Below are 25513 nucleotides of genomic sequence, written 5' to 3'. Positions count from 1 at the left end.
TCTTATGGACCTCACAGTTTAGTATAATGAGCAGGCAGTAGAAGTGAGGAAACCTGATTTCTCATTCTAGTTCTATTAATTTGCAAAGTAACTGCTATTACACATTGGGCCACTCACCACAAGGTTGACGGTCTAGGACCTAACCTCACTGCTCTTTGGGGAAAAGATGAGGCTGTCTGCTCCCATAAAGATTTACAGTCTCAGACACCCAAAAGGGCAGTTAGAATCTGCTCTATAGGGTCACGTGTGAGGCAGAATTGGCTCGACAGCAGTGAGTTTGGGTTTCTGGTGTTATGGTTTTTGTTCTTTTAGTTTGGTGGCTATAGTCCCATATGGAAATGGATGTCATTGTTATGTTAATGAGGTAGCAATAGTGTAGGGTGTATCTTTTGAGATATAATAGAGACTACATAAGCATGCTGGGCAGCAGGGGCAGGGGCAGGGGCAGGGAGATGCCAAGCCACAGAAGCTCTGAAGAGACCAAGACCTTCCTCTAGAGCCCAGAGAGAGGGAAAGCCTTCCACTAAGGTCGGCACCTTGCATTTGGACTTCTAGCCTCTTAAAGGGTGAGAAATAAACTTCTGTTTGTTAAATCACTTGGCACGTAGTGGTACACCTGTTAAAGCAGCACTAAATAACCGTGAGGCATCTTGGAGGCGTAGTGGCAATGTGTTGGGCTGCTAGCCACAAGGTCAGCAGTTTGGAACCACCAGCCGCTCGAAGGGAGAAAGATGAGGCTTTCTACTTCTGTAGAGAGTTCGTCTTGGAAACTCACAAGGGACGTTCTACACTGTCCACAGGGTCACAATGAGTCAGAATAAACTCACGGCAGTGAGTGAGGGCTAATTATGAGCTGGAGTCGATTTGATGGCGGTGTTTGGTGTTTTGGTTTCGGTAACTCAGACCACGGCCTTGGCAGGTACATGCATCTCACTGAACTCCGATCTTCACTGGTATCTGGAGTTGGGGGTGCTTATGCTACCCTGCCTTTCTACAGGCTACAGCGTGGGACGGGAAGCTTCACTGTCAACCTTCTCTCTCATGCCTCCTGAGCGACGTTAGATGGCTCTGGTCATGTTGCTCCACCACCCTCTGCCTTCCCACCCCCCCACCCCCCACCCAGCTGGCACCAACTCTTTACCAGATGTCGCCGTTTCCTCTTGGGTTGGATGCCCTCCTGCACGTAGTGGGGCCACGGGAAGCCCTGGGTAGCGGAACATCCACTCTCACTAGACACCTCCTCCGAGTCTGAGTCCTCCTGCCTGGGCTGGGCAAACAGCTTATCCGGGTAGATCTCCTTAAGCCAGCCTTCAAAGAAGACTTCCAGGCAGCGGCCAGCCTCTGCCACCTCAGAGTCGGGCTGCGGGGGAAGAAGAGCAGTGATGGTCTGGCCTCTTTCCACCAGCTCAGCCCCCCCCCCCCCCCCCCCCCCCCAGTCCCTCAAAAGCGACAGAGAGAGCTCAGAGCCCGGACTGGGGCCTAACAGGTGTCCACAACTTGTTGTTTTCACTTCAAGACTCAGAACAAACCAGTTTGCTCTGAAAGCACAGTGGCCCTTGACAGGTACTCCAGACGGCCAGTCACCAGGCCCTCTCTACTTTTTCCCTGAGTCCATGAGAAACCCAGGTGTAGGAGAGCACTTTTGAGCTCACAGCAGTGCAGGACCCAAACTCACTGCCCCCAATCCAGCCAGGTCAGGCCTGGAGGCACTTAGAAAGCAGGTGGCGGGGCGGGGGCGGGGGCAGGGGGTGGGGTGAAGGGAAGGACAGCGAGCCAGGAACAGGGCAGGACCTACATAATTGAACTTGGCACAGTTCCAGAACATGAGGCGCACGTCGGACACCACCTCTTCTGGGGTGGTGTAGTGGGCCGGGTCCTTCATTTGCAGCTTCCTTCGGATGATGGACAGATCCATGGGCCGCTTGATAATCTGGTAATAATGCCGGGCCTCGGAAGGGGAGAAGCAGCCAAGGTGGAGGTGGGGAGGAAGAAGAGGTGGGGCATGCGTTGGAACCGAAGGGAGGGAGCAGAAGAAAGCCAAAGGTGGGGCACAGACAGAAGAAGAAAGGAAGAGAGAGAGAAGGGGAGAAAGGGGTCACTTGCCAAGCCAGGTCTGAGAGAGCAGCAGTTGGGAGTGTGGCGTGGCCACAGAGCCCAAGTTCCCTGGAGCATCCACAAATGAATGCTGCCACTACTTCCGGAGGCCATGCTCTGAGTGTCCCCACGTGCTCGAGTCCTTGGGCAGAAACGGCAGTGGCAGGCAGAAACCGCGGGCCGTCCTTACCAGGGGGCTGACCGGCTCGTGGAAGGGAAGGCTGAGGCTGTTGCAGCACAGGGACAGGACCAGCTTCTCACACTTCTGCAGAGATCAGAATTGGCAACTGTCATGCTGAGTTCTGGTCCCATCTCAATCAGAACGGAAGATGGAGCACTAGAGGGTCTGGCTGTCCCACTGGGTCTGAACCACCACCCTACGGGCACAGTGTGGGCTCCCGGGCCAGAGGAAACCAGGAGGCCCCCACCCCCAAAGGCCACACTGCTAGGTCTAGGCCGAAAGAAAGCCATGAGAAAGGCCTTCCATCCCCTCTGAGAAGGCGCTGGATGGCTGCCCTGGCAGGGGCCCTGCTCCCACAACCGTCCCTACCTTCTGGTCATACACGCTCAGTCCAGGAGGTGCCCGCACTCCGGGCTGGTCGCAGCGAGCGTTCTCACAGTCGTATTCCATCTCAGGCTGGGTCAGGCTACGACACAAGGTGCACACCCACTCCCCCCTGCATAGGCAGGTGAGGCCAAATTAGGCCTCAGCACACTGCCAAGAGCGCCACTGCCTGTCCCTCTGCCCTAAGGAAAGTGTGGGCATGGCATGGGAAATGGAGTCCCCAGCCCTGACCTCCAGGAATAACTTCCCAGTCACAAGCTTGAAACAAATTCAAAAGCTCAGGCTTCAGTGAAATGAAAAACAAAAAGCCTCTGAGTTCTGCAAGGAGCTGGGCTTGGACGAGCGGGACAGATCTGTGTGCAGGAGGAAGCAGGGAGCTGCGGAGGCAAGGGAGACAATCAAATACCACATGGCGGCCTGCCTGTGCACAGAAGGCCCTCAGCTGACGGGGTCAGCTCACCCACCTGGGGAGCCCTGCGGGGCCTGGGCTGGAATGAGAAGCACCGAGAGACAGGCCCTGGCCCTGGGCTCCTGACTCACCCTGGAAAGCTGAGCAAGGCCGGCACGTGGCAGGAGAGGTGGTAGACTTTGGGGCAGTGGTCACAGCACAGCAACTCTCCCCCATTGAGGCACACAGCACAGAAGTCCTCATTCTCTATGGGTGCCGGAGGGCCCTTCTTGGTGCCAGGGTTCCGAGGGATGAGCCTGTGCTCCTCAGAAGATGCACCCTCCACCTCTGGCACCCGCTGCCCAGCTAGAGATGTAACGGTGACCTTTCTTCCTCCAAGACTTGGGGCTTGGGTGGCATCCAGCGCGCTGTCCTGGCTGACCTTGGGGGGAAAGTGAATCTGAGCACTCAGAGCACAGCACCTACAGCCTGTTGAGGGAGGGAGGAACTGGCAGGCCCTGAGCACCTACTGTGAGACCACTTATTCCAGGACCCAGGCCAGACACACCCCATGAATTCTGGGCCAGATGACTCTTATCATGTCTATCTCCCAGGCCCCTTGCAGCAGGGAGCCTGGTGTGGCCAACCTACAGCCCCACTCAGGGCCCACGCCACGGCTCCAAAGCCAGAATTCTGGTAGTAGCAGAGAAAATGGAGATGTTCTTCGGTTGAGTCAAGGTCAAAGGCTAAGGCAGAGCAAAGGGGCGCCCAAGGAGCTGAAGCAGTTGGAACAAGTTCAAGTGAAATCAGAACGGACCCAGATTTCTAAAATCTCGGTGAAGCAGAATGATAGCCAGAATGGGAAAAATTCTGCCAAAGCCCTGGAATGAGAAACTTGGAAAAGGTGTAGTGAGCCCTTTCAGGAGTCTAATGTGGGAGATTTGATTATTTCCAGGGCTGTGGAGAGGAACACGCATTTAAAACAGTGTTGTGGCCACAACTTTGAGCAGGGTGCTGTTGTTCCTGACTCTGCAGGCCAAGAGATTGGTTGCTATGCAATATGCATGCTGTCCTCCTCCAGTAGGAGGGAGATCACGTGCCTATCAGGGTGTCAGCTGATCGTCTGTCCCATTTCAGTGGGTTTTTCCCCAGTTCAAATTTGAATCTTCTGCTTCTGCGTCAGCAGCCAGGACTGAAGCAGGAGACCCAGTTTCCAGGCCTGCAGGTACCTTAATGGACATGCTGGAGGACTCCGTGCCGCACTCGATGATCAGCAGGAAGCTCCCATCCTGGTCATCCTTCTGGGGTCTCAACTTGAACACAGGCATCTCTCCTGAGGAGGCAGCACAGATCTTGAGCCGCTCCAGCCGCACATAGGGGATCTTGGGCTCATTGCCGAAGGCTCTGTGGGTGCAGAAAGAACCCTGGGTTTGGGCGAAACCTTCCCAATCTCAAAGACAAAACCAGGGGTTCTCTGAGGAGGGGGAGTACGCAGAGAGCCTGTTGCACGGGGTTGAAGCCAGGATGCCCTGTCACAACCGGCCCACACAGAAAGCCATACACAGCCCACCTGAGGGCCAGGGAGGTAAAGGAGGCAGTTACAGGCAACTTTCTGCTTTCATTTAAGGCATCAAGGATGACGACTTCCTATGCCAACCTCCCGGGATATGAAGTTGGGCATGGGGGCGCTGCGTCAAGAACTGGTTACCTGATGCTCTGGTTCTCCTTTGTATCCAACTTGAGGGCTCCTTGTTCAAAATTCTCATACTCTAAGGACAAAGATAATTGCCTATGCCATATATACATTTGTGACCATATACTGCCACCCATATCTATAATCATATATTTGTTTACATACTTTCTACACATAACCGAAATCAAACAGCTATAAGCACATACCTTTCACTACTCCTGTGACTCTTACTTTCCACTTGCATCTACTACTCACACCTTTAGCCACATACCGGTTACACAACTGTGACCCACACTATAATCACACACGGTGGTAGCAATATAACTACCGGTCTCCTTCCTGAGAGTAGAGTACGGTCACCTTCTCCTTGAAGAATGAATTCAGATAACACTCAGAGGCTAAGAAAGAGTGAGCCTCGGCTCCGACACACACAGACCAGATTCTCACTCTTGAATGAGCTCAGAAACCACTGTTCCTGGTGCTTGGGTGCTACCTACTCTCGGAGGTCCTTCTGTCCAGCCTCTACCTCTCGGTCAGGTGCCGGGATTCTAGCACTGCCTGAACCCAGCTCACACCACACAGGCAAGAGGCTCCCAGGGATCTCAGCCTGCATAGTGCAGGCTGTGATGGTCACGGGAGGCCGCTGTGAGGAGAGAAGTGGGAGCTAGCTAGCATTCCTGGAGCACCCACTGAGCCCCAGGTACCGCCCTAGGTACTTCACAGGTGGTGCAGTCAAATCCACTGTATGGGCAAACAGGGTCCAACACGTTTAATTCCATAAAATGCATTTTTTGCATTATTATGCAGTTATTCTGCCATCGAGTCGATGCCAACACACAGTGATTAAGAACCAATCGTCGTTGTCTTTCGGGCAGTGTGATCATTGCAAACTAAGCAGGCACCACATACGGACCTGGCCAAGTTCCAAATCACGTGGCAGTTGCTTCCACCTTCCCAACTAATCCTCACCTTCCACAAAAGATAGGCCCCCTTCTCAAATGGGGCATGGATAGCTGAGCAGACTCAGCCCATCTCCCGTAGGCTGAATTCTGTGTGCCATGCCGCACAACACAAATGGGTCAATTACTGCCAATACAAAGCAAATTCTTAGTCCTACAGGGTCAGCTAGCAACCAAATGGCTTTCCTGTACTGATGTGTCCTAATAGCCTCTGATAAAGCAGATAGGACCAGTCCCGTTTACAGAGTAGGAAACTAGGCAGAGAGCTTCTGTATCTTACAAGTAAGGATCAAGCACAAAGAGAAAGAACTGGCTACTAAATTGGCTCTGTCTGACTTCAAAGTGCGTGCTCTGTTCCTGGTAGTTTTAGCCCTTCTTCCTGATGCCCCACCTAGAGCCCGGCCTCTCAGGAGTTTGTGTGTGGTGAGGGAGACGGGACACACCGTCCTAAGGAAGCCAAATCCTGACCATGCTTGGAGCCACTCAGTCTACAGTGGAAGAAGCAGAACATCTATCAATAAATCACTTCTGGTGAGAACTGGATTTCTCCTTAGAGCAGCGGTTCTCAACCTGGGGGTCGAGACCCCTTTGGGGGTCGAACGACCCTTTCACAGGGGTCACCCGATTCATAACAGTAGCAAAATTACAGTGATGAAGCAGCAACAAAAATAATTTTATGGTTGTCGGGGGGTCACCACAATATGAGGAACTGTATGAAAGGGTCGTGGCCTTGGGAAGGTTGAGAACCACTGCCTTAGAGGAAGACACTACTCCCCCAAGGAGCCTGTCTGCTGGCCTCTGTCTCCCCTGATATGCTCAGTTCATGGTCAGCGCCAAAAGCAGGCTGCTTACGTGAGCCTCACCTTTAGGGTTCCGGTAGTGCTGCAGAGCCATGGAGGTGCTGACAACGGCTGGGGCCGGGGGCGGTCTTTTCACCGACAGGTTGATTGGTTCCTCTGGCTCTGAGGGGAGAGTCAAGTCCTTGGGTGCATCCAGACCAAGGGCCGCGGGGCCAGGCACCAGAGAGTCAGTGAAGCGAGCAGGCTCCTCATTCTCCATCTTTCAAAAATGAAAGGCCAACAAGAATTTTAAATGTGAGACATTCTTGTATTATCAGTCCCTGAGCTGTTAAGCTAAGGCCAGAATAAGGCCTCCAGTGACCTTTGGTCCAAGGATAGGCAAGAGGAAGCCAAAGGCACTTCCCCAAGACTTACCTTACACAGGGTATTCCCCAGGGAGTGGTCTGCACCATCCACAGGGCACACGGGCACAGCTCCGGCTGAGCCAGAGCCGGAGCCGGAGCCAGAACTCAAGCCAGTGCTGGATCCTGTTTCCTGCTGTGTGTCAGAAGCTGGTGACATGCTCTGCAAGGGGCAGGTGGCCAGACTCGACATGGCCTGGCCGTGACCAGGCATTAGGCCGTGACCAGGCTGAGACTGATGACTTGCCGTACTTGGGAAGGCCTGGGGGTGGTCACTCAGCAGGCTAGGCATGGATTGATAGGTGCCACGAACGAGGCTGGGCACAGTCTGCAGGTGGCTAGTTGTCAGACCAGGCATGATCTGGCTTTGACCACTTGCCAGGGGCCCACTCAGCCGGACTGGCACTGCCTGAGGTGGGCCAGCTGACAAGCTGCTCACATTCTGGATCTGGGGCTCAAGGGACCTCGTCAGCTTGGGAGAGGACACCTCCATCTCCAGCGTGTTGGAAAAGCCCATGATGCTCACCGAGGTGGAGTGCTGCAGGAAGAGGCAAGGGCAGAGTGAGGCAGTGGGAGAGGGGGTCCGGCCCAGCCATGGAAACCCTCATGCTCAGATTCCCCTCTGGTCTCAGAGTCTCTTAGCTGCTGGCCTCTGTCTCGCCTGATGTGCTGAGTCCATGGTCCTGTTCCCAACATCCTAACCAAGGGATTTGCTAGACTATGACAATGCAGAGAGACTGGCAGAGTGTACAGGGTGTGAGTGAGTGAGTGAGTGAGTGAGTGAGTGAGTGAGTGAGTGAGTGAGTGAGTGAGTCAGAAAGTCTACCACCTGACCTGAGGCGTGTATTCACTCACACAACATCATCTTTAGCAGCATGCTAGCAGCAGCTACACCTCCTACCCAATCCAGTACCTGAGTGAAGGACTAAACTGTGGGACTGCCCTCCCATTTCACCTTCTCCTCTGACTACGCTAGTGGTTACACACTAGTGGTTTCTCTTCCCTCCAGGAGGGCCCACTGGATGGTTTCTGCTGCATACATGTGACAAGGAGAGGGGAAGGCCAAGAAGGCCCAAACACAAACGTGCCTCAGACAGTCTCTGAAAGAAGGCCAAGGCTTAGGTCATCCAATAGTCCTGAGAAGTGTGGACCAGCCCCCAGGCCTTCCCACAGACTTGTTCTAATGCTGCAACTCGGCAGCATTTGATTAGGGCTTTTACCCAAGATGATCTTAAGGTAAGGTGACCAGATTTTAACATTGGTAAAGCGGGACACCATTGATAAAACTCATATCCTGGAGAAATAGCCACCTGGCAGCCAAAAACCGTATACCCTAGCTTGTCGTGCATTCTTTCCAAAAATCGGGACTTTTTTAAAACGCTGCAGGATGTGGGACAAATTGTTAAAAATCGGGACTGTCCCGCCAAAAGCGGGATGTCTGGTCACCTTATCTTAAGGGGCTGTCCAGCGCTGAGACACCTACCAAAGCATTCCAGACCAGAGGCAGAGTACCTCAGAACTGCTAGATTGTAGCAGCGCCTAGTTGTACACTCACTGGATGAGGCAATACTGTTCTAACCCCAGGAATTCTTTTCTCACATCTAACTACTGGTGATCAAAGAAGAAAAAACTTAAAAACAATTTAATTAAAAATATATAAGTTGAAGCCATACTGATTTTTATACTGCATCTATTTTCGTTTTGCAGATCAAAGAAACAGATTTAATAGAGGGGAGGGGAGGGAAAAGGGTTCTAAGTGTAACCTTCAAGAATTTTGAAGCTGAATTTCTTGGTCTTCCCCTGGCCTCCCAAAGCAAATGAGTAATGAGTTGAACTGCTAGACCCAGAGTCGGCAATTCAAAGCCACCAGCCCGCTCCATGGGAGAAAGATGAGGCTCTCTGCTCCCATAACGATTTACAGCCTCGGAAACCTACAGAGGCAGCACTGCTCTGCCCTCCAGGATCCCTGTAGTAAGTCAGGATGGACCTGAAGGTGAGGAGAGTCAGGTAAACCAGCTGAGCTCTTTCAAGTCAAATTGGTAAACACTGGCAAAGCTTCCAATGTCAAGGGGCCTACACCTGTCATTCCTTTCCCCCATGAGTAAGACATTCATAGATAGACAAAAATTAAACAAACCACTTCTCAGTGAAGAAAAGGCTGCCCTGATCTCAGTGAAGTTTGATCCCAGGGGGCACCAGTCTCATCCTTCCTCCCTTGTCCAAACTAGCACCAAATCCCATCTATTTTATTCCTTAAATGCCTCTCAAATACTGATTAATTCCTCTCTTCAGTGCTGCCAGCTTAGCCTAACCTACATTCAGACCTTCCCAGACAGATGATAGTCCTAAGGTTTCAGTGGGAATATATTTTCAAAATGATCATCTCATCTTTGCTTAAAGCAGTGGTTCTCAATTTTCCTAATGTCGTTCACCCTTTCATACAGTTCCTCATGTTGTGGTGACCCCCCAACCATAAAATTATTTTCGTTGCTACTTCCTAACTGTAATTTTGCTAGTTATGAATCGTAATATAAATGTCTGATATGCAGGATGTATTTTCGTTGTTACAAACTGAACATAATTAAAGCATAGTGATTCATCACAAAAACAATATGTAATTCTGTATTGTGAAGTATTTATTTCTAATGACAAAAAATGAAATTTTGTCTTGAAGCATGGTGTAGCATGGGTAACAGTCTTCGTCTATGGGCGTATCTGCTTGTGGGCGGATCTGCCTGGAGATGGATAGAGGAGTTGTGTCTCGGTTCCTAAGACCATCGGAAATATTTGTCTTAGGCGACCCCTGGGAAAGGGTTGTCCGACCCCCAAAGGGGTCACGACCCACAGGTTGAGAACCTCTGGCTTAAAGCCTTGGCTGTACTCCATTTCTCCTGGGAGAACTGAGAAAATGCTTAGTACGGTTCTCAGCACCCTGCTAGCCTGTCCCATGTCCTCCTCTGCAGTCACGGCTCCTTTGGCAAGCCTCCCCTCAGACGTTCTCCCCAGGCTCTCCCTCTCCGCCCACGCTCGCTCCCTGTACACTGCTCCTGGAACATTCCCCCACGCCTGCGGCTGCTCCACTTGTCCTTCCACAGAGCTGAGCTCAGTGGTTTTGTTTCCACACCAAAGCCTGTTTTGTGCTCGTTGTTCCCCTACTTTACACTTGAAGCACAATGTGCGACATCATCTGATCAATGTCCATTTACTCACTCGATGATGTAAACGCCACAAGGCATGGAGTGTGTCTATTTGGCTTACCCACTATATGCCTGACTCAAGAGAAGTGTCCAGATGAGCACATGAATTAACCAGCTATTTAAAATATTCTTGTGAAAACAACACTTGACTAGTTACTTGAGAGACCATAAGTCAAACCAGCCCCAGCACAGTACTACTAACAAGTACTACTTATACTCTCTGAGTCCTCTCTCAAATTGTCATCGGTAACAGAACTAACCATCCTAAAGAGACAGGGCTTACTGGTCGATGGAGACTGGTGAGACTATAGCCCTCAGTCACCCTTCGCGTCTGGAACTGAACTCACCCCTTTATTAGAATAATCAACCGTTTTAGCTCAAAAGGACAGCCTTTACCCAAGGCCAAGTTCAGAGGGATAGGAAAGACAGAGGAACGAAAGCAGGAAACACAGGGAAGAAACGAGATAAGTGATTACACATTGACGGGATTACAACGGATGAGTTGATACAAAATGTGAATCAATTCAGAAAACAACAAACGCTGGAGGGGGTGTGAGAGACTGGACCACTCCTTGCTGATGGGACTGAAACCAGCAGCAACCACTGGAGAGCAATACAGCACTTCCTCCAATAATCGGGGCTAGAAAAGCCACATGACCCAGAAACAGCACTACTTACACTATCTGCTGCAGAAACAACACAGCCCAAGTCGATAGATACACACTCAGGTTCCTCACAGCACTATTCATGACAGCAAGAAGGGAAGAGCCTAAATACCAGTCGATGGCTCAACAAACTTTGGTACAGACACACAATGAGCTACATCGTTGAAGAATAATGAAGCTGTGAAACACCTCGTGACATGGATGGCCTTAAGAGAATAGTATGCTGAGTGACAATGCTATTTGAAAAGAAAACGTTTTCCTACCAAAAGCATTAGACCTCGATTGTTACCTGGGTGGGCGGGGAAGGGCGGAAAGGAGACACAAGGGCAGCTAGGCATTGATTTCCGTGAAGGGAGTGTACGGCAGGAGGGAGATGGGACAAGGTGGAGTTGGGGGAACAGAACGCGTCATCCGCAGGGTTTGATAAACTGTTTAAAATGGTGGATACAAGAAACGAGGTCTGGCACGCAAACCCCCACCTAACAACAGAAGGTTTTAAATTATAATCACTGTTTTTATTTTCACTAAAGTACTTGAGAATGTATTCTATGCAAGGTAGTTTGCAGGGTGTTTTATACACATCACCTCATGTAATCTTGAGTCATAATTAGATGACGATGTGGAGTCTAACAGGAACATCCATGTGGGCATTCAGGGCTGCAGGGAACACCCTGTAGGGCTCAACACAGCCATCCAAGTTGTTGATGCTGCTGTAACCATCGGCATCGTCCTGTGGTTACCCCATTTTACACTTGAGGAAAATGAGCCTCGGGCATGCTTAGGATGTGCTTTATGTTACTGTAAATTTTACATTACTTTGTAAATTTCTGTTTCTGTTTACTTCCATTCAGGAATGGAAATACAACTGATTTTTATCTATTGACCTTCTCGAAGACTCTGCTAAAACACATGAGTGGTAATGGTAGTTTCTTTGGGATTTTGTGTGATACACAACATCCGCCACCTTGGTTTCATTGCTGATTTCCGGCAGCTGCTGTCAGGATTTCACCAGGAAGTAGGATGTTCAATGGAGGCTTTTTAGATTTCGAACCACACTCTGACTTCTGGCCTTCAACCTTGTCCTTCCCCAGCCCTTTCTCGGCCCGGTTCTCTGTCTTCTCTTTCTTTCCAGCTTTCCCCTTCATTATTTGTTTGACGGCTCTAGTTAAACTGATAGTTTCCGGTCTCGATTTTAAAAGCCGATGAAGTAAGTGTCTTCTGTTCATTTCTCCAGAGAAAGGTTTGCTTTTTCATTTTCCTCAGTCGCTCAATGAATTTCAATAGAAAGGCTCCAACTGGCTGTCTGCTTGAAGTCTCCAGGTGGAAAAGAGGTGAGGCGGAGAGAATGCTCAAATCAAACTGAGTAAAACAGATGGGGAGCCCAGCTTCACGGACACATAGCTACTGATGCCTAACAAGCACTGGTCTTTACCCCTTGGTGGCCCCCTGTCGTTCTGGGTAGGCACTGCCAGGCTTCCTGACACACTATACTTCCTTATCTACAAACAGGAACACCCATATTATTGCATTCCCTTTTTGATATATGGCACAGTTTAGCCCTCAGAACTAGATTCTTTGACCTCTGCCCTATTTGACAGGTGTTTTCAGTGTAGTTCTGCTGTGCATCTTATCTACTGATGCTGGACTTTGAGAATGGCATACAGGGTGTTCAGTGAGCTTCTGGGTACCAAGCATTTAGGAGGACCAAAATCTATCAGGGTCCCTCCTAGTGACAATGGGACATTGCTGTGTGTGAGAAGACATTTTGTTGTGGTTGTTAGGTGTCGCGGGGTTCGTTCTGATTCACAGCGGCCCTACGTACAACAGAGCGAAACACATGCAAAAGATAAAATTCCAAAGGTCAAAACTTTACAAACTGAGAGTTGAGATCACCTTTATAGGATCTCAAATGTTCTGCCCATGTGTCCAGGGCACTTACTGCACAGCATACGATGTGAGTCAAGATAATAATAGAGGAGAGGAACGCATGCAGACTAAGTCGTAGAGAAATGGCAGAAATTCTCTCTGAGATATTTTGGCTCCTGAACACCCAGGGGCAGATGAGGGTAGCCGCATACCCTGAGATATTGTGGACTAGATTTCATCTCCATATCTAAAGCCAATTCCAAGTGGGTGGCATGAAGCTCTGGTAAGGCTCTGGTAATAAGAACTTGGGAAACCCCTACGGGGAATTCTGAGGACTTAGAGGAAGTGCTACGAGAAAGCCAGTCACAAACCCCATCTTACAGGCTGAGTCAATGCAGATGCAATGACATCTCGCGAGGGTGCTCTGTGTTGGCTATTCTGAAATAAGTCAGCTGGCTCTCTGGAGTGAAGAGGTACAAATCATAAAACAAGAAGTCAGGGTTGATTTTGTACAGAGAGAGCGCAGCTGGCTGCCTGTCCCCTACTATGCTGCCCGTGCTACTAGGTGAGAGGGGAAAGCAGCAGGACCCAGTGTGAGGGCGGAGAGAGGACACAATCTCTAGGGCAGGCAAGGAAGGAAAGAGCAGGGCTCAAGACGGCTTTGGGAAGGTGGCCAGGTTGTCTGACTCTTGGGCCTTCATACATGGTAGGAGCGCATCTGTCGCTGGAGAGGATACTGCCCGCTCCCTCCAGAGCCCAGCGTGGTAAGGGCGGATGAGAGCATATGAAAGGGTTGGGCTGCCATGAAGTCTGGGTAGGGCTATCACTGACATGTCTAACCTAAATGACACCTCCACTTTATCTTCACATGCAAAAGTCTTGGGATTTCATGAGGGAAATATTTATTTTGCAATCTGTGAGGGAAAATATTTACATTCTAGTTCAGAAAGAATGAGTAGTCAAAATGTCAAAAATATTGACGCTGACAACCACTTAGGTTGTCTTGGGACGATGCTTGGGGGCCTCTGCTGAGCCCGAAGAAGTCCCCTCCTCTCTCCCTTCACTGTTCTCATTTGCTCCACAGCTTCTCTTTCTCCACACTGTATGATGGATGCTGTGCCCGACACTCTGCTTCATTTCCTCTCCTTATCTCGATCTGCCTGCTCTATGACCTGCCTGACTGCTCTGAATCACCTCACCCGATAACTAATTGACATGATGGCACTGGGTTTGGGCTTGAGTTTTTAATAACTTAATGGCTCTACCTGTCTGAACCATCTCACTGCACAGCTTGCCTCTCTGGGACCCCCTGAAACTGGCTGACTTGGAACATCTTCTGCTTGTCCCCAGTACAACCCCTCACACCTCGGACTCTCATCTGATGGGCCTGTGCTCTCCCTCTCCCCGTCCTCGGCCCGGATCTTTTCTAGAGAACTGAACGAGCTTACGCTATTATGCTGTTCATCACCACACGGTGCCAACATTCAGAGGCAGCAGCATTGTTTTTTCACTTTGGCACTAAAAGGAATTCAGATGCAGAGTGATGACCCAGATGTGATGACCCAGCGTCACACAGGTCTCAGACGAGGAACCCAAACCCGGTCTTGAAAGCTTGCTGGCCGCTTTCAATTTTGTGCCATTAGCTAGAAAGCTAGTACCCTAATCAGAAGTGATTGCAAAATCAATAAACAGACACTTAATGCACATGCCCTGAGTTTAATATAAATTTCAGGTTCAGCAAGATAATATTGCTGGGATAAAGTAGTTCAGACAGGGTGGCGTTGCACATTAATTAATCTTCCAGAAGCTGAAACATACCTCTTTTGGTAACAAAATGTAATTGGCATAAAACATGATTTCAAATGGGGATACTTCTAAAACCTGTTCCACACTACCCTGTCTTATCAAACAGAGCACACGGAGCCTGGTGAGAACATTTCTTAGCAAGTTCAGGGAACTTGGATGAGGCTCTGTGGTTAAGGTGAGTCTATAGTTCAGTGATAGGGAGCTGTGTCTTGGAAACACACTGAGGTGGTCTTTACTCAGGCCGAAGGATATAAATAAGGCAACAAGGGCAGAGGTAAGGGAATTTGTGAATTAACTCCTTGGAACATTTCAGTGATTCAAAAGCTTCAGTTAAGTAGCTTGGCTTAACCCTACTTGTTCTTGAAAAATCTGCATCTGATAGCTGAGGGAGGAACTAACTTTTCCAATACTGGACTGGTTTCACTATTGGTTTGTAATAGTGATATTGCTCCTTTGAAATAAAACAAAATAAGCAAGCACAAGTAAACAATGATGCTGCTCTCGTTGACAGTGAGTGTTCCTCCATTTCAACAACAAGCTCTGGTCCTGATGAAGGCTGAGCCTATCCTATGGATGTATAGCTATGCTGATCTATGCTAGCTGGCCAAAGACAAGTAGAAAGGGTCTATGGGTAGTGAACAAAGAAGAACTGAGGAGTGCCCAGCGCCCTGAAGATCAGGGGAGAGCTGGAAAACAGAGAACTGCAGAGTTTGAGATAGAAGAAGTAGATTCCAGCAAGTCTGGAGTGAAGGAAAGAATGAGTGGAACCTTCTAGTATATATGCTGCCGAAGTGAGCACTGAGTGGAACGTTCTAAAACCAAGCCTTTTAAGACTCAGAACTTGGCCAGAGGTATTCAGTGTCGTAGCAGGTTATGCATTGGACTCAGCAGTGCAAAACCACTTGACAGCTTTGGAAGCCCACGGGGACGGTCTACCTGTCCTATTGGGTCATTACTGTATTAGTGGGAATCCACTTGACGGCCGTGAGTTTGGAGTTTGTTTTGTTTTATAGCCCAAAGCTTAGCAGCAAGGTCCCATTAACTCCCAAGTCAGGAGAGCCAGACAGGTATCTTGGGCCTGGTCTTTGAATGAAAGCAAGAGACAACTAAAGAAATGGGCTTCCCAGAGGGGGATGAATGCAGGACACGTGGCCTGGCTGTTTGATGTGACTCCAGGGAGGACAGGGTGGATCTCTGTATAGTTCTGCAGCTATTGACCAGGACACAGGTCCTAAGAGAGCCTCAGTCGGTCCTAGGAAAATTCTGAGCAAAAGCTACTGTCAGGGCCAGGTCAGACAAAGATCTTTGCTGGGCTTCTAGTTCCTCCTCCATACACTAATAATGGAGAGCTGTAAGAATCAACCTAAGAGCTTGGGAGTGAAAATGCTTTGGTAATGGAATAACTGGTACTTGCCAGAGTCATTATCCTTCTCTTCTTCCTCACCCTTAATGATCTGAATCATAGGGATGCCTACTGCTTCTATATCCATTCTTGAAAATAAAGCCCAGAATCCTCCCAAGTCATACACGATGGCCTCAAGGCCTCTGCTGAACGTCTGGGCTGCACCATGTGCAGAAAGGTGGTTCCTTCAGTAGGTGCATGGGAGCTGGGATCGTGTTTCTTCATTCAATGAGCTCTCCAAAGAAAGAATTCTGTAAATGTTTCAGCAGTCAATTAGTCCACAAGTATGAAATGAAGCCACCACATGTCTTCTGTTTCACCGAAGACTTGGGGGGCTCTGTTGTATAGTTGTAACCATGATCTCTTTCCGGAGAGGCTGGACCCAGAACAGGAAGCTCCAGCAACAGTGATTGTCCAACAACTCTCAGCATTCATTCAGAGACATCCTGCAGGCTCCGGAGAATGCCGTGAGACAAGCTGCTCCCGAGTTGCAGGGCTCAAGCCATGGGAAAGCCCACTCTAGAATTATGACATCTCATTTGCACAGCAAGCTCTGTGTTCACTGCTACCGCACTGGGGCATGGCACCTCTGCTTTGACAAGAGTCCTCCTTGTGGTGGGAATGCTGGTGAGCGGTTCAGAGCATGAATGAGTGCCTGGGGCCCGGGCAGAGAGGTGCCAGGGCCATAGGCTTCTTTGGTTGGTAACCTTCAGGAACTCAGAGGCGAGCAAAGGCAAGCGCAGGCTGGAGTCCAAAACCTCTTGACTAGATGGCGATAACCAGAGCCAGGTTGGGTCCCAAGACTTCCCCCCAGCAGAGACCCAGTCTACTTTCAAAGACTGGACAGGAAGGGAAATCCAGCAGGTGAGAGGCCAAATGGAGTTCTAGTTCTCCGCCTTCAGTGCACAAAGAGAGGTAACCTCACCTCACCATTGAACACTGGGTTGAGTCAGGAACCTGGGCTCAACTGTACATGGCCCATGGCCGGCTGGATAACCGTTAGGTGGGTCATTCAACCTCTCTGTCTCAGTTCCCACATCTTTCAAAAGGGAATAAGAAAGTGGCTTCCTCATAGTATTGCTAGGATAAACAAACAGATAAAAATGGAATACTCCATGTAAAACATGAAAAAAATGGAAAATGCTCTTCAAGATATGATCATTCAAAAAGATGTTTAAGATAGATATTTGGAATCTTCAAGGTTCACACACCCCCTCTTCCCACGCCCAGCTTTTTTATTCTTCCTCAAAAAGAAAGCCCTTTTCCTTATTCAAAGAACTCTGTGTGTAATTTGTGTAACCTGAACTCTGTCTCAGTCAAGTAGATCCAGAAGTTCCTCTGGGTCAGAATAATAATTTTGGGGTCCTTTTCCTGGTCATTCAAACCATGAATAAAGTGTCTAGAAATGACAGGTCTCCTGCCCTTCAAACCTTGGCCTGGATCTCAGTTGATATGGACCAGGGGGAGCTCAAAATGAGAAGACGGGGTTTCTAGAAGCTTCACTAATTCCACTGCCAACCCTTCACACAGACGGGTAGCAACCTATTGCCACGTAGACCACGGGGTCACCCACCGAGGCAGCACAGACCCCATGCTTCTGTGGAGGCACTGAGCTCCCTCCCCACACTGCATAAGAACAGAACTGCTGCTCGCTTAGTCAGAAGCAACATTTTCTACCTGGTTTCTCCCACCCCTTGAGTCCCATGCTTCCCTCCTTCTGAGCTAGCTGTCCTCTGGCCATGTTGTAGCTTCCACAAGAGAACACCAGAGATCAAAATGTAACTTCTTTCCCAGTTCCCAGTCTCAGAGACGTAATCCAGTGAGCTAAGACAAGCTGGGCCGCCAAGCCTCTGCGCTCTGATTTCCCTTACCACGGCTAGAGACTTATCTAAAATTTAGCCAGAACCCTGTTTCTATTGGAAATCCTTCATTTACGCCTCATAGACTGCAGGACAGATCTCAGTCCCAAAGCACAATTAGCAGGTCTTCCAACCTCTGTGTTACAACCTCTCTCCTTCCCCAGAGCACCTCCCTGCTCAGGACAAGCCAAGTTGTTGGAAGACCCCTAGCTGCCTCCAGTTATTTCCTTCCTTCTGGATTTTTCTGGCTTCATTTCCCCTGACCCCCAACTAGCCTAACTTTTTCTCCCTCCAATCTCAGCTTCAAATAATGTCCTCTATAGAGGGAGATTTGTGTGAAGAGCCCCTCCTCCCAGGTTAAGGCGTGCTTTCTCAATCCCCTATATATACACCACTTGATCATTTTGTGATGCTGCTGCTTGCTTAACTGTCTGCCCCATTCAAATGTAAGCTCCAGCTGAGAGTTGAGCTTCTCTTGTTCACCAAAGTGAGTTCAACATCTAGCAGGATATTTGTAATATACTTGAAACCCTACTGCTATCGAGTTGATTCTGACTCATGGCGACCCTATAGGGCCGAGTAGAACTGCTCTTGTGGGTTTCTGAGACTGTAATTTTCTTCCTCAAAGTGGCTGGCAGTTTTGAACTGCTTACCTTGAGGTTAGCAGCCCAGGGTGTAACCCACTATGCCACCAGTGCTCCTTGGCAGATACTAAGAGATTGAGATATTTTTTTGAATGTTGAATGGGTAAATGGATGGATAGGTCACTGGCTCAAGTATTAAAAGGTAAACTCCTAAAGGCCATAGAGAGCCTATTTTCAGCACCTGTAGGCCAAACCATTTCAAAAGGCACAGACCAAACATCACTAATATCAGAGGCTTGCCAGACTTCAGGAGTCACCAGGGATTTCGAAGTTAACATTTCAATTTTGCTATCCCCCATTTTCCTAACTCTTTTCTCAAATGCCACTGAATTAGATTGACCTACGCCATACATGAAAATGGCATTACTGTCTGGGTTGGGGCAGTGGGGGAGTGGGGGGACATGGTTGGAGTTAGGGGCAGACCAACTAGCAGAGCAAGGGCTGCAGAGCCAGAGGGTGCTGCAAGGCTGAAAATACAGAAGTAGAGGGTGGGATGGAGGCACCAGGAGAGCTGAGCATACCAAGCCAGAGGAGGCAACAGGAAAAGTGGAACAGCGTCAAAGAACGCAGGGAGGGCTGGGTGCGGGGAATGGCACGGGACTGAGCTTTTAGCTGGAAGGGTGACAGGATAGGATAGGAGGAGAGCAGGGAGTGGTTCTGTGACTCTGTCATTGCCAGGGTAGGTGAGCGAGTAGACAGGCCCCTAACCGTTCATCTTCAAGACAGCTTAGTCTCTGTGCTCCTAGATGCTCTGCTACCTCCACAGGACGTGCCTGCTGACCACTCACCCAACAAGCGCCACTGATTCCAATTCTAAGGCCAAGCAATTTTGGGGTATGGGGGCCCATAAGTTCTTTTCTGCATTTTCATTGCAGAGAAGAAAAAGTTCAGGTTTTGGATTCTGACAAGTTTTGGATGACCTCGGCTTTGTCATCGACTAGTTACAGGGCCCTGGGCATCAGTTTCTTTCCCTGTAAAATGGGAACACCCACCTCCCAGAACTGTGAGGAGGTGTATGGGAGAACAGGCTTGTGAAGTGCACCAGGCACAGAGTAAGTACTCCCCAAAGGGGCTGCCACTCCCGTTTCCCTTCTACACTAAATGAAGTTGGTCCCAGTGTGAAATGTGCATGTGAGTGTAGAGATGGTGGTTGAGGGTGGAGGAGAACCAACTGCTGCTGACTTATTAGGACAGAAGGCATGAGTCGGGGCTGTGTGACATCCAGGGATGCAACAGGGACACCCCTCCTCCCACCCAATCATCCTCATCCGGGTCTCGGGGGTCTTGGCTGGTAGCGGGTCCCGTATGGCCAGGGGAAGCAGGCTCCATTAGTACCTTTCTCACCACAGTCGGAGAGGAGTGCTGGATGGTGCTGTCCAGCGGGGGGACACTGAGCGGGGTCTCTTCCCCAGATGTCTGGGGCAAAGCGGCTGCAGTATTCTTGTTGAGAGGGAGCACGGGCTTTGGGCCCTCTGACGCTGGAGGTTCGTCTGTAGCCTGGAGCAGAAGAGGAGAACTTGAGTGGGTTCCACTGCAAAGACCAGCAGCAGCTGCAGTAGCAGCAGCAGCAGGAAGGGCAGTGCCCAATCTGTCCCACTCATCGTCACCACCTACACAGTGTGGACAGCTTGCAATTTGTTCCCAAAGAGAACCACACTATCTAGACACTTCCTAAGCCTATGTCCTAACAGAATGGTCTTAGGCAAGACCCCCAATTGAGAATTCTGAACTAACTGTCACACTTATCCGGTTGGTTCACAGCAGTTTTGACCTAACGTTTGCTTGTGATCGATGGGCTCTGGACTCTTCTCTGCCTTCGTGGGGCTTACTCCAGAGTCCCTCCAAGGAGCAGGGGCTCATGGGAAGACATCTGAAGCTGTGAGTGCTGAAGCATAAATGGGAGGCCTTGCCATTTTGTAAGAAAGGAAAAGTCAATGGCACTGCTTTGAAGATAGAAGTGTAATTACAGGTTCCAGGGAAGCGCTACTATGAAAAAGCAAAGAGGGGCTTGGGGAGGGACTTAGAATGGGAGGCTCTGGGGAAAAAAAGCAATAATAATAATGGTAATAATAAAGGCAGGGGCTGACAGTGAACATGTGGACTACAGCAAAATTCCAGAAGTACAAACTGCACCCCTTCAATGGACTGTTTTCACCTCTCCCTAGGGACAGAGCAAGGACTCCTCTGCAGGAGTACAGAAAAGTCAACGGGTCTGCATCCAAGTCTTGGCTCTAATACTCAATGTGGTGTGGCTACCAAGTGAATTGCATACCTCCTAGGAACCTCCACTTCTGCACCTATAAAATACAGATGGTAATGCCTACCTAATGGCATTGTGGGCAGTGCACATAAATCAATCGAGTTTAGTCGACTTGAAATAAATGGGAAATCCCTATCTATGCAGTGTTACAAAACTGCTGGCTCCTACGTGTAACACACAGCTTCACTCCACTCCAGCTCTTCCCTACCCCTGGTCTCCACCACTGGGGTGTCACTTTGTCGTACTGTGCCGGCTTGTGTGTTGCTGTGATGCTGGAAGCTGTGCCACTGGTATTTCAAATGCCCGTAGGGTCACCCACAGTGAACAGGCTTCAGTGGTGCTTCCAAACTAAGAACAGACAATGAAGAAGGAATCGGCTCCCCACTTCAGAGGAAGTGGCTGCTGAAAACCTTACGCACAGCTTCAAAATATCGTCAGATACCGACGGCCCAATGAATGGAAGTAGAACATTGTCAAAGATAGTACTGGAAGATGAGCCCCTTGGGTCAGAAGGCACTTACAATGTGACAGGAGAAAGTGGGCGGGCAGCAAAAATGAGGAAGGCCCTCAAGGAGATGGATTGGCACCGTGGCTGCAACAATGGGATCAAGCACGGGCACAATTGTGAGGAGGGCACGCATTCTGTTGTACATAAGATCGCTGAGGGTCCGAACCGACAGGATGACATCTAATACCAACCTGTCTGGAAACTAAGTTCACAGCAAGGAAATCGGGCAAGTTACAGAGACAGGGCAGTTTCCCTTCTGCCCTGGCGCTGGGAGGAGTCCAGCGCTGCCCAGTAGGAAGCGCCCATGGCAAGGACCAGCAGGACAGGAATGGAGTGAAAGTGTTGAAGACAGAATGGTGTAGGGGCTGGGCACTGTGTTCTCCGGAGCTTCCACGACACTGAAGAAACTGGTCCTGGTGCCAGCCTGTGCCTGGGGGAGCTGTGCTCCCTGAGCTGTCCTACGGTGGGGCGAATCGATGCCCCAGCCACCCTGAGGCTCACCTGCAGCGTCTCCTCCTGCGTCTGGGACTGGACAGGTGCGGGCTGCCTCACGATGTAGTTGATCTGCCCCACGATGGTTTGCTGAAGGTGCTGAGGCGACTTGGTCTGACTCAGCTGCAGGCTGGGTTGCTGAGCCTGCAGGAGGAGCTCGAGATCCTTCTGCATTTCCTCCAGCTCAAACTTGTGGTGCATGATGTCCACGTTCTGGGAACAGGCAGGCCCAGGAGGAGGGTTCTCATGCTGACTGGGAGCCAGATGCTGGGATGGCGGTGGGGGTGGCTGCTGTGGTGGTGGGGGGGGTGGAGGGGGTGGAGGGAGCTGCTGCGGCGGGGGCGGGGGCGGCTGAAAGTGGCTAAGCTTTAGCTTCTGGTGGTGGCCAAACTGGACTTGGATAGAGGGTGTCTGTAAGGTGGGCTGGGCATGGGCTCCTGGATGAACATCCTGTGGAGGCACGATGCACACAGGCTGGGTGGTCGGCGGCTGGCCCAGCCTGTGGGGCGTGCCCTCGGGCTCAGCGGGCGGCGGGGCTTCCAGCCAGGGCTGCAGCAGCTTTGGTGGGTGAGGATTGCAGGGCAGCTCTTTCTCTCTGGGCAGCAGGGTGGGGCACTGCAGGGGCCCGAGCGGCTGAGGCACCATCTCCGGGGGCTGCCTAAAGCCGTGGGTGGGGTGTATGCTGGGGGGCGGCGGGGGCTGGCCTTTGAGGGCGGGTGAGCCCGGGGAGCAGTGGGAGCAGCACACAGATGAGGAACACAGGGCTTGGGGCTGGAACTTGTGTGAGGAGTGGCTAAGCGCCTCTTGCTGCGTCACCGTCACCGGGGATTGGTGGCTTTGGTAAAAGGATGATGGCGCCTGCAAGCTGCCATATGCTGGAGTTTCGGCCCGGGACAGCTGTCCTCCTTCGGTAGTTATGCAGCCTGCAAGTTCAGAAGAGAGTGTGCTACCTCCTGCTCCCAGGAACAGACACAACCACGTACATACAGACGAATGACCGAGACCCCTGGTCGCTAAGGCTCAGGTTAGAATGCCGCTAGCAGGAACATTTGTGTGTGTGTGTGTGTGTGTGTGTGTGTGTACTGGGAGTTTGAGAAATTAGCTCAGCTTTTCACACATGCTCCGGTCTTACTCGTCTATCCCAGGAGAGAAGCCACAGGTTCCCTTCAATAGCATCCACTCCTTTTTTCTTTCCTTTTGTTAAAACAGAGCCACTGTTAATGGTGGGGACCGAGGCAGGAGTGAGAAGCTATGTGCTGAAAAGTAGCAACAAACTTTCCAATGAGCAAGTCCCCAAACCAGACCTTGGGCGACTACGTGCTGGGCAAGTGAGATGAAAGAGGAGAGAAGTGGGGGTAGCGGGGAGGGAGGGGGAAAATGAGGACCTAATGTTGGGGGTTTAAGTGGAGAGAAAATGTTTTGAGAAACGATGTACAAATGCGCTTTACACAATTGATGTGTGTATGGATTGGGATAACAGTTGTATGAGGCCCTAATAAAATGTTAAAAAAATAAAAAGAAAAGAGGATAAATAAATAAATAAATAAATAAATTGTAGAACTAAAAAAAAAAAGAAAGAGAAGAGAAGCTCCTAGGCGAGGCAATAGCACTGCCCCTGGAGGCCTCGGGGCCCCTGGCATGAGTGGATGATTCCTACTGGTATCCCGGCACAAGGGCTCCTTCCACCAAGTGTTTTTGATGAGGCTTGCTTCCGTGGAGACTGCTCCTCGAGAGGAGCCCTGACGGCATGTGAGGCTGCCAACTGCACGGTCAGCAGTGCAAACCACCGGCTGCTCCCTGGGAGCGGGACGAGGCTTCCCACTCCTCTCGAAAGTGGGAGTCTCAGAAGCCCGCAGGGGTCATTCTACCCTGTGCTGTCAGGTCACGCTGAGTCGGAATGAACTTGGTAGTGGGTTTGGTTGTTGAGAGGAGGAAATGTGATGTAATCACCTGTGGTACCTAGTGCCCAGCCTGGGGCCCGTCTGCCCAAAGGTCTCGTGAATTAGCCAGAGGGGAAATGGAAGCAAAGAAGTCTCATTCATCATTTTGCCAAGTTCAATCAACTTTCAGAGTGCCAGAGCCAAGTGAAGGCGGCCGTTGGCCGTTCGTTGAACACATCTCCCATTGGGTTCTCAACACAGGCACAACTTCAACTGTCTGCATTCTGTCTGAATACTGATTGCCAGCAAATTATGGGAGCAGGAAAGGAAATGTACACAAAGTCATGCATTTCCCTGCTTGCATGTCAACTGCAAAAGATGAATGAAGCACACTCGCACATGTCTCACTATTGCTGAGACCTGAATACCTTTGTAGGACACAAGCATACTGCCATGCAGCAGGGCCACTGTCTCCTCTCCAGAAATGCAACAGAGGTAAGAATGACATTCCTGAAGAATGCAAAGCTCAGATGCCAATGAGTCCTGGGACAAAGTCCTATATTGCTATTGTGCTACTGCCATTGAACCTTTCCCCTCAAACACACAGCACACAGAGACAGAGACAGAAAGTGGGCTGGGGGGGGGGGGGGTTGCTGGGTAACTCCATGGCCACTGGCAGTCTCCAGGAGTGCTTCCCTTGGGTCTATGCGGACCAACCCAGTAAGCTAACAGATGTGTTATGCTCATGCTTCGCAATTATGTACATGCCCTCACAGTGGAACCCCACTCACCAAGGGAAGCCAGCTGCTTGGTCCAGAAGTTAGGCTCCCAGGTGAACCTGATACTCCAAGGGGAACCAGGATCCGTGTTACAACTTGTCTCCAGCAGTCGTTGCATCTGGAACACAATCTGACCCCACCACCAAAGGTCAATTCTTTGATCAGCCTGTGTCTAAATGACAATTTTTTCTCCCTCTCCTCTGGACAGTGTGAAGAGCTCAAGGTCTTGGCCCTTTAGACTCTTGTTTTTCCTTAGGTGCTCATTTCCTTCTATTTTAATACCTCTCCTTCACCACCCACCCTAACAGCCTCCCCTAGCTGAGATGCATCAAGTCTCCAGAACCCTAACATCCTCATCTCTTGCAGACCTCAAATGATTTGTAATTCTCTCGCACCTTATTTCTCTGGAAACCCTCTGGAGGATGTTGTATTCATTGTCCCATCACCTGATTTTTTTCTAAGTGGACAAATGTTCTCTGAGCTCCCATTGCAGCTCTTCCGCCCCCAGGTACAACACCCTTCCATTCTATTCACCTGCCCTCTTCCTCCCTCGTTGCTGTCATCTAGCTTCTATCATTCAGTTGACCATTTAGGACTTTATATAGCAACACCTTTGCCTCTTAATCACTTGGTCTCATTAATGCCAGTTACCTTTCCCTCTGTTTTCAGTAGTAAACATACCTAGACGTATCATCTAGGACAGTTCTACCTATGAGACCTTAAACTTCAACAATCGGATCTCTGATCACATAACTAGTACATGCTTTTTCAGAGGATGGTTTCCAACCTCATGGAATTCTCTCCAAGTCCTGCTCTTTAGGCCATAGAATCTTCCCAGCTTCCCATAATTTTCATTTAGGATTCTTAATGCCTTCTCCAGCACCATTTCCTAAAAGTTGGTCAATCCATCCATCCCAAAGCCCTGTTATTTTCCACTACTTCAAGGGCACGCTCCAATCATTTTTCTTGTCTCTGGTAAACCTCCTCTTGCACTGTGCTTAGTGACTTTTGAAAATCTGCATTTTTTCCACCGTGTCACTTATCTAATGTCTCACCTTTTCATTCACTTGTTTCACATAGACTGGAAAGAGCAAACTCCTACCAACTTACACCCCTTGGACCTTCAAACTTATCTGCACCCTACTGCTACCTTCCTGTCCTCTGATCTCAGAGGACAGGAGTGTCTCTTTCATTTAAAGCTAACCATTCACTTCCGATCCCACCTCCTCCTGCCTTCTCAGGATGCTAACTCCTC

General features: G+C 50.0%; 1 protein-coding gene across 2 annotated transcripts in view; it reads right to left on the bottom strand.

Moving 5' to 3' along the window:
- The window catches only part of TRIM66 (tripartite motif containing 66), a 45002-nt gene that overhangs the window by 4013 nt on the left and 15476 nt on the right, over window positions 1–25513 (bottom strand). For both annotated transcript variants that reach the window (XM_045291047.1, XM_045291048.1), the window contains exons 8-19: window positions 24271–24388; window positions 21609–22522; window positions 19675–19836; window positions 6914–7438; window positions 6563–6758; window positions 4756–4816; window positions 4277–4451; window positions 3200–3489; window positions 2645–2771; window positions 2285–2359; window positions 1796–1948; window positions 1142–1360 (exon numbers count right to left, since the gene is read on the bottom strand). In XM_045291047.1, coding sequence (XP_045146982.1) covers window positions 1142–1360; window positions 1796–1948; window positions 2285–2359; window positions 2645–2771; window positions 3200–3489; window positions 4277–4451; window positions 4756–4816; window positions 6563–6758; window positions 6914–7438; window positions 19675–19836; window positions 21609–22522; window positions 24271–24388 — 3015 coding nt within the window. The remainder of the gene's footprint in view (window positions 1–1141; window positions 1361–1795; window positions 1949–2284; window positions 2360–2644; window positions 2772–3199; window positions 3490–4276; window positions 4452–4755; window positions 4817–6562; window positions 6759–6913; window positions 7439–19674; window positions 19837–21608; window positions 22523–24270; window positions 24389–25513) is intronic.

The sequence above is a fragment of the Echinops telfairi genome, unplaced genomic scaffold (genome assembly GCF_000313985.2).
Source record: "Echinops telfairi isolate 266 unplaced genomic scaffold, ASM31398v2 ScPeMD7_60;HRSCAF=208, whole genome shotgun sequence".
NCBI classification, from domain to species: domain Eukaryota; kingdom Metazoa; phylum Chordata; class Mammalia; order Afrosoricida; family Tenrecidae; genus Echinops; species Echinops telfairi.
Note: the sequence above shows the minus strand (reverse complement) of the source record. Positions and strands in the feature narration are given on the sequence as shown.